Source organism: Chinchilla lanigera, unplaced genomic scaffold, assembly GCF_000276665.1.
Source record: "Chinchilla lanigera isolate Chin_1 unplaced genomic scaffold, ChiLan1.0 scaffold00005, whole genome shotgun sequence".
In the NCBI taxonomy this organism is placed as follows: domain Eukaryota; kingdom Metazoa; phylum Chordata; class Mammalia; order Rodentia; family Chinchillidae; genus Chinchilla; species Chinchilla lanigera.
In genome coordinates, this window is record NW_004955406.1 from 39434305 (window position 1) to 39443016 (window position 8712).

General features: G+C 50.2%; 1 protein-coding gene across 2 annotated transcripts in view; it reads left to right on the forward strand.

Moving 5' to 3' along the window:
- Positions 1–8273, forward strand: part of Prelp (proline/arginine-rich end leucine-rich repeat protein) — a 12733-nt gene extending 4460 nt beyond the window's left edge. The window contains exons 2-3 of one of the 2 annotated variants that reach the window (XM_005375267.1): positions 2312–3309; positions 5681–8273. In XM_005375267.1, the coding sequence (XP_005375324.1) occupies positions 2331–3309; positions 5681–5856 (1155 nt within the window). In that variant the 5' untranslated portion in view covers positions 2312–2330 and the 3' untranslated portion in view covers positions 5857–8273. The remainder of the gene's footprint in view (positions 1–2311; positions 3310–5680) is intronic. The other variant, XM_013522616.1, reaches the window with a different exon arrangement.
- The last annotated feature ends 439 nt before the right edge of the window (positions 8274–8712 follow it).

Sequence of the window (8712 nt, forward strand, 5' to 3'; positions counted from 1 at the left end):
AAAAAAAAAATCAGAGTCATGAAATAATTGGGGCTTTAAAACATACTTGCTTTTTCAATGTTAATACTTTAACCACCCCCTTAATTTATATGTAATATAACTGTTCTAGTTTCAAGGCTTTTTTTTTAAAGAGACAGGTCTCACTATGTAACCCAGGCTGGCCTTGAACTCAGCCCCTTCAGTAGCTGGCATTACAGGCACAGAGCAATTACAGGCCTTATAAAATGGTAATCCTAATTCACTGATTATAAATGATATGAAATATGGTAACAAGGTTCAAGTTTAAATTCTATAATCTTTTCAGTCCTTTCAGTGCATACAGAGACAGTTAGGTCCTCGAAAGGAAGTACAGCCAGGAACCTAACAAGGCCCTTTGATAAGAGACACAGAGAAAATAGCCTTTGACACCCCCATGGAAAGGCCAGCCTGAGGAAACACCCCTCCAGGGAAGAATAGGAGCATCAGAGCCTGCAGAGCACTCTGACCCTCCCTCCCTGCCTCTTCTTCCCAAGACTGTGTGCTGCACAAGGACATGCACACTGGGGTCATGTGAACGTGAGTTTGCTTATGTGTATGGGACAGGAGAGGACTGTGAAGTATGTGTGCAAGAGAGTGCAGGCCAAGCCCAAGACTGTGTGTGCACGTGTGCATATGTGTGTAGGGGAGAGCCGTGCTGGGATATTCCCCACCCATCCTGGGTGAGCTCTGCCTTCTTTCCTGGGCCTTGTCCCATTCAGCTCCTCCTGAGCATCTTGGCTGGGGACTCACTAGCTAGTGAAGAGCGTCTACCCTCATCTTTTGAGGAGTAGCAGGAGCAGGCAGCACTGGAACACACACGGGAAGGAAGGAAGTCCATGTGTGCTCAGAGGGAGGGGGTGGGGGAGAGGCAGGAGGCCTGGGCTGCAGGTGACCATCACAGGGTCCAGCTGCAAGCTGGGGACATCATCCCACCTACTCTATCATAGAGAACCCCAAGAATCCTGCATCTCCAACATGTCCTGGTGCCCAGGGCAGAGGCATGATCCCCCACAATTGTAAGAAGCATGCAAAGAGAGCCAGTTGAGGCAGTGTGGAAAGGGGGATCATGGTTAAGAACTGCAGCTCCAGGGAAGACACAGTACTGGATACCCACTTCCTGGACCCTTCGGAACCCAGGCCAGTGGAAGGGGCCCACGGGAGCTGCCACTCTGCATCTGCAGCCCTGAGTCTGTTGCTACGTCCCCGGTTTTGATTCCACTCCAGCCACAGGGACCTGTTGAGGGTTCATCAGGACAAATGGGAAGAACGACCCCAAAAGATCCTTCTGCTCCCTAGTCCAACATCACTCAGGCTACCAGGAAGTTCTTCCTGAGGCGCTTCTTCAGTAACACCGACTGCAAAGGGAATAGGGAGCAGGAATCAAAGAAAGAAAAGTGTTTCTTTACATCATCCTAATCCTTTCCTGTTTATTTTCCCAGGAGCCTCCACATCTAGGGAGAAATTCTTGGCTTGGCTGTTGCTGGCAGAGACCAACACTCTCTGAGCCAAGTGCAGGGGGCAAGGAGGGTCCAGAGCCTGGGCAAGCAGGGGTGGATACTGGGTGTCTGAGCGCCCTATCCCTGCCAAAGCTCTACTCTGGAAGACAGGAGACCTGGATTTCTGGTGGCTGTGAAATGGCTGCTCAGCCTTGGCAATCCACTTCTTCCCTCCGTCTCAGTTTTTGTAAACAATGGGGTCTAGATTTGCTAGGTGAATTTCAAACCATTTTTAGCAATGAAACTTAATCTGGTTTTCCCCCAAATGAATGCATTGGCTAAACCTCAATATGTATCCCAGATCTAAAAACTAGAGCTGCACAAGTCAGCACAGGAGTAGGCTGGGGGTAGCCCAGGGGCCACTTCCTTTACTTCCTTCCCTCAGGGGATCCTATAAAAATGAAGGTACTATTCAGAAACTATTGCATTATGGGTCTAAGACCCTCCCAGATGTAATGCCCGAGAACTCTATGAGTCATAGATGCCAACATCCTTCTTATAAAGGCAGGGGTGATTTTCTGGCACAATGGAGAGAGGTGATGGGCCTTCTCCAGCAAGCCCCAGGACTCCTATTTCCAGCCCAGGGTGCCTCTCTACCAGGACTCGTGCCCAGGGTGTGGCTAGGCCTTGGGCAGGGAATCAGAGCCTAGGGTCCTTGATATTTCCTCACCTGCTCTGTGGCTCCTGAGCTCTGCCTGCCTCCCCTGGGGCTAGTCCTAGATGACTGTCCACAGGGAGAAATGGCATCTGCTCCTAAGGTCCAGCAGGCTAACAACTGCCCCTCTTGTCTCCTCCAGCAGGTGCATCACCTGGATCATGAGGTCACCCCTCTGCTGGCTCCTCCCACTTCTCATCTTGGCCTCTGTGGCCCACGGCCAGTCAACAAGAAGACCAAGACCTGGGCCCGGGCCCGGACGCAGGCCCCGGCCCAGGCCCAGACCCGCTCCCACACCCAGCTTTCCTCAGCCCCATGAGCCAGCAGAGCCCACAGACCTGCCTCCTCCGCTCCCTCCCGGCCCTCCATCCATCTTCCCTGACTGTCCCCGGGAATGCTACTGCCCCCCTGATTTCCCATCGGCCCTCTACTGTGATAGCCGCAACCTGCGCACCGTCCCTGTCATCCCACCCCGCATTCATTACCTCTATCTCCAGAATAACTTCATCTCTGAGCTGCCAGTGGAGTCCTTCAAGAATGCCACTGGCCTGAGGTGGGTCAACCTGGACAACAACCGCATCCGCAAGGTGGACCAAAGGGTGCTGGAGAAGCTCCCAGGCCTAGTGTTCCTCTACATGGAGAAAAATCAGCTGGAGGAGGTGCCTGCAGCCCTGCCCCCAAGCCTGGAGCAGCTCAGGCTGAGCCAGAACCTCATCTCCAGGATCCCACCTGGTGTCTTCAGCAAGCTGGAGAAACTGCTGCTCCTAGATCTGCAGCACAACAAGCTGAGCGATGGGGTCTTTAAGGCCGACACGTTCCAGGGCCTCAAGAACCTCATGCAGCTCAACCTGGCCCACAACATCCTGAGAAAAATGCCACCCAAGGTGCCCGCAGCCCTTCACCAACTCTACCTGGACAGCAACAAGATCGAGACCATCCCCAATGGATACTTCAAGGGTTTCCCCAACCTGGCCTTCATTCGGATGAACTACAACAGGCTATCTGACCGAGGGCTCCCCAAGAACTCCTTCAACATCTCCAACCTGCTGGTACTCCACCTGTCCCACAACAAGATCAGCAACGTGCCCGCCATCAGCAACAAGCTGGAGCACCTGTACCTCAACAACAACAGCATCGAGAGTGAGTAGGGGGTCACAGTGAGGGGGTGCTCACCCCCTTTTCCAGGAGCCTGGGGTGGGAGGGTCCTAAAAGTACCCACTGGGCTGGGGTGTAGCTCAGTGGTAGAGTGCTTGTCTGGAGTGCACAGGGCCCCGGATTTGATCCTCAGTGCTATGTTGTTTTTTCAAGTACCCACCTTGGCTCTGGACTTCAAATCTTGGTCCTACCACTTGCTGTATCTGTGTAACATTGAAAACATATCTGTCCTCCCAGGAAGTTTCCTCATGGGTAAGATGAGAATGGTAATAATATCATCTAGGACAAAGTAAACAGGAGAGTGAGGATTGAATAGCTTAATATGGGTTAAGGGTGCAGAACACCATGCTCGGAGGACAGTAGTTCTCTTCTTCTGTCCCTTCTCATCAGAGCCAGCTTCTTTGGCCTCTATACCCATACATCCTGGGTAGACATAGGATACACTCCAGCACACTCTCCTAAAAGGAAAGCAGACACCGAAATGCTCCCCCTGACACGTCCTGGGCCTGCCTGCTTCAAGAGCCAACAGCTGTGGGAGGAAGCAGCTTCCCAAAGCTGAGCACCAGTTTTGAAGCATCTGTGAAAGGGACCCCAAGAGACATCATATACCCAGTGTGCGTAGCTGGTAAAAGTGTGGCAGCTGGGGAAAACAGTGCTTCCTGAGTCTCTTGGGAAAGCTGTAGTATTAGACGGTGCAGTTAAGGGAGAGCTTGCCTGAGCTACATTCAGAGCTCCAGGTTTGGGGTGTCAGTTGCTGCCCAGAACAGGAGGCTGGGAGTTTCCATTTTGCTTCATTCAAAAATGTCAGTTCTGAGCAGAGCATCAGTGGAAAGGCTCAGAAATAGAAGCAAGAGTAATATCTGGTCCTGAACAAAACAGGCTACATTCACACAAGCAGTGCAGCAGCGAAGGGTGAAGGGGGCCAAGGGGAAAGGAAAGGATACCCCCCAAAAAAGTAAGGATCCTTGGTTTCCAATCCAAAGAATGAGAGTTTGTTGAAGTTTCTACCATCTTGAAACAAATGGGTAGAATAGGCCAATTCACTTATCTGGGATAATTATAAGAAGTGGGGAAAGATTATTTCCTTTTAAATCTTGCAAGAAACAAATTCAAAAAAATAGAAAAACTGTCTAATTTTACCCTGCAGGGAGCTATTAAAATGGAGCACATTACCCCCAGGAAGCAGTGTAGGCTGAAGATACAGACAAAAAGGATACCTCAATTAATCAATGGCTGATGTTGCTACCAGATTGTGCAAAAACAGGTTGCTGAGGGCTCTCTCAGCCTTTTGAGGTTGAAGTCAGAAAAATCACACCTCCGCTGCATGTGCCCACCCCCACTCCCACAGCGTGACACTATGTCACTAATGGGCAGAATGGACTGAAGGGCCCCTTGTCAGTGTGACAGTGATGTTTTTAGCAATGCCTGTACTGTGCCACCCGTACTGCCCTGTAGAGTTTGCAGAATGCCTTTACTGCCAGCATTCTCTCATGATATGCAGGGTGGGCAGGCAACATTTGCACCATTTCACAGGTTAGGGAGCAAGCATCAGGGTGGTAAGGCCCAAAGCCACAAAGTCTCCATGGAAAATTCCACTTGGGTCAGGACTCTTGTGCTACTCCAGCAAGGAAGGAAGAAAAGCAGGGGAGGAAGAAGTAAGCAATGACAAGGATGACTCCTCCTTCTCTCCCTTCCCTCCTCTACCTTCACGCACTATAAAGAAAGGCTTAGAAAGAATTTTAAAACATGAATATAATTTAATAGAAATAAAATCTAAATAGAAGACAATATGGCTGATGTCATCTAGCAAGAAGTGAAGGCAAAATGGAATCCCTGGCCATGGACACTTTAGGATCAATAGGTTTGTAATCTCCCCATCCCCCTTTCTGCCGCCTGTCATCTCTAGTTAAGTTCATGTGAACATCTTCCATCCTTCGTCAGGCAAAACATCCGACCCATGGCGAGAACTCCAGAGTGATGCTCACAGGTGTCTGATCCCGCTGCTCTATTGCTTCTCCACACTTAGCTAGATTCATCTTTCTATAGTATAAAACTGATCGTGGGGATCTCTATGGACCCGCTCAGGCTTAACATTGCAGGATGATATTATTCAGATACCCTAACATGTGGTTCTTCAGAGTGAATTGCAGTATCAATTATTGATCATTTCCAACCTAAATGACTTTACAAATGAAGAAACTGAGCCTGGAGGCTAGGGTAACCTGCCAATGGTCACACACTTCCAAAGTCATGCAGTTGGAGAGAGAACTCTATAGAGTCCTCAGTCCTGGTTGTCCCCTCTCTCCCCACTTCCCCTCCCACCAACCCTGCCGCTGACTTTCTTCTTCCCCTGCAGAAATCAATGGGACACAGATTTGCCCCAGCAACCTGCTGGCCTTCCAGGACTTTTCCTCAGACCTGGAGAACGTGCCACACCTGCGCTACCTTCGGCTGGATGGGAACTACCTGAAGCCACCCATCCCGCTGGACCTCATGATGTGCTTCCGCCTGCTGCAGTCTGTGGTCATCTAGGCCCTGCCCTGGCTGGACCTCTGACTGCACTTGAAGGCTGGTGGCCCAGGTGCCTGGCCCACCATTTCTCTCTCTCTCCTTCTTTTATTCCTCCTATGCCTCTCTTATCTCCCCTTTCCAAGGACAGGAAATGCCATGTGCTCTGCTGCAGCTCTGGAGCAAGATTTCCAGCACTTCATTTGGTCCCACCCAGTTGAAAGGCACCCCCTGCACACATGCCCAAACTCCCAGCCTGTTGTGGTGTCCCTCTGCTCCTGAAACACAGTTGACTATGGATTTCACATTCCTTCTTCTCTCCCCCTCCACACACCACTCCTGGGCAAGCCATGGACTGACATCTGATCTTGGTCCTGGCCAAGTATGAAGCAGAAGATGGTCCAGGGAAGTGCACAGTGCTCTTCTGAAAGGCCCTCTGGAGACTCCTCAATCCTAGGTAGCTCTGCCTTAAAGAGGTTGAGAATCCTAGGTCTCCTCAACCAAGGATCTCTTCCCAAATTGTTGCTCTATCACCCTGCTCCCTGGCACTTCGCTGCTCTCTGCCAGCTGCATTCTGCAGGAAGGAGGCACAAGGGGTGGGGCATGGTCCACAAAGCGCTGCATCTGGCCACCTCTGCACTGGGAAGAGTTGGAAGTCCCTCCTTTTCCAGGGAAAACATGGCACACACCCTCCTGGCTGGGCCTGAGAGAGAAATAGCCACGGTAGAGAGAAGCCACTCAAGGAGCTAGGAATGAGCTGGAAGGAGAGGGCGGAGGTCAAAACCCCAGAATGGGCCAATACTATGGGTGTGGATGAGTCTGGCAGAGCCCCTCCCCCAACCTCAACAAGGCCCTGGGGAACACAGTGTTCACATTGGAGGGTCAGGAGGCCCCACCCAACCATCTGTTTTCAGTTAGTGTGGATGGCCCAGTCATTTCCACCACCACCAACTCCCCACCCCCACGGGGGTGGTCTTAGAGACAAGGGTGGAGCACCTGGAAATCTCCCAGAAGCCTCTTCTGCTTGAAAATTGCCCCATCTCCAAGTCAGACACATCAGTGACACCTGGTGGTTGCTGAAAGTTACAACTGATCCAGTCTTCCCATCTTGCCTTTGGGGTGATTGGGGTGATGTTCCAAGGTCAAGGAGCTGGTGTGGGGACTAGCTTGGAAGAGCTATGGGTGATAGGTATGGTGTTGCTCTCCTCTAGAGTAAAAAGGGCCAAAAGTCCACAGTGAGTGTGAGCACAGTTGGGATGACTTTGGGAGCCTGGGTGCAGATGCAGTTTAACTTTGATCTTGCTGGGTCCCTTCCATTGTGAGCTCCCACATCTGTAAACCCAGGCCGGTGGTGACCTCCTCTGAGGTGCCCCCAGCACTGTGGTCCAAGTTTGCCAGTCCACTCTCTAAAGTATACCCTGATACAGGAGAAGTCCTAGCAGTTCTCCCTTCTCTTGCAGTAATTTATGGACGGGCTCTTCCCAGAAAGACTTCTCTGACTTTCTTACCTGGCCCTGGTTAGCAGCTGGGCAGGTGTCCAAGTGAGACCCTCACCTTCACCCCTACCTTATTCTTGGGGGAGCTGCCCCTCTACAGTCCCCTAGTGTATATATTGGTGGGGAATATTGGAAAGAGAAGGCTCTAGAAGTTACTAAGATATAGTACTCACCCTCAAGTTAGAATGGGAAATGCTTAAGAAATTCTTAAGAAATTGGAGTAAGCTGGGCCCTTAACTTCAAGAAATTCCCATTACACTTTTGCTCAACTTTCTCTTCTGCTAAATATAGAAGATAGTGCCCACTTCATCATAGCCTCCTTCCCCTGCCGCTGGTTTCTCCAAGGCTCGTGCTTAAAGTCAGTGTGTTAGTATGGCTGTAAGCAACCTGGTGCTATGCCTGGATAAACCCCTTCCTGCTCCTTACTCACCTAGAACCTCCATCCTTTTGATGAGGCCCTTGGGCACACACAGCCCCTGTGGCTCTCCAGGGGGGCCTGATCCTGCAAACCTGAACATTTTTTCTTAGCAGCCGTGCGGTCACCATTATCCCATTGCCCCATTCAGAATAAGTCTGCTCCCTCCACTGCTCTCTGCAGCTGTAAGACAGAGGAGTGAGAGTCAAAGTGGCTTTATAGGTACCTCCTTCTCTGCACATATACGTGCAAGCATGTGCATGCACACACACACACACACACACACACACAGAGTGTGGGTTTCCCTTGGGTTTAGAAAGTCCCTCCTTGTGACACAAGTTCATTCTGTCAGTGCTACTGGCATCTGCATATACCGGTCAGTGTTTTGGGCATGTACAGATTCAGGTGTGTAAGTAGGTGTGTATGTGTACTCTGTACATTTATTCTCTCTTGCAGACCATGTTAACTTTGAACCAACTTTCCCATTTCACCATGCTTCACAGCAGAGGAAATAAAGTAATATGAAAACACCTTGTTGAACTTGACAATGTGAATAGGTCAAGAGTAATACCCTAAAGCCATCTCCATCCCCATTCCTGGCCCCCACCTCTTATTCGTGTTGAAAAGGACAGTGGAGAAAAGATTTTATTCCTAAGAAACTTCTAAGAAAGCTATCCCAAAGCCTTTTTTGGGAGAATTTCTCCAGAATTCATAACCCTCATAAAAATTATTCCTAAAGTCGGGCCAGAAATCGAATAGCTACATTTGAAGCCCAAAACCACAGATACTAATTATCAAGGGTCTCCCAGTGCTCAGTACCAAGGTGAATGGGGAAACACATAGAACGGTCACCTTCGCTGGCCTAATAAATCTCAGACCACTCAGGGGAACGTAGTAGTGCGCACACGACTCTACGAGAGAACAAAGTGTCAGTCATCTGCAGTGGTCTACAAGTCACGAAGATCAGAA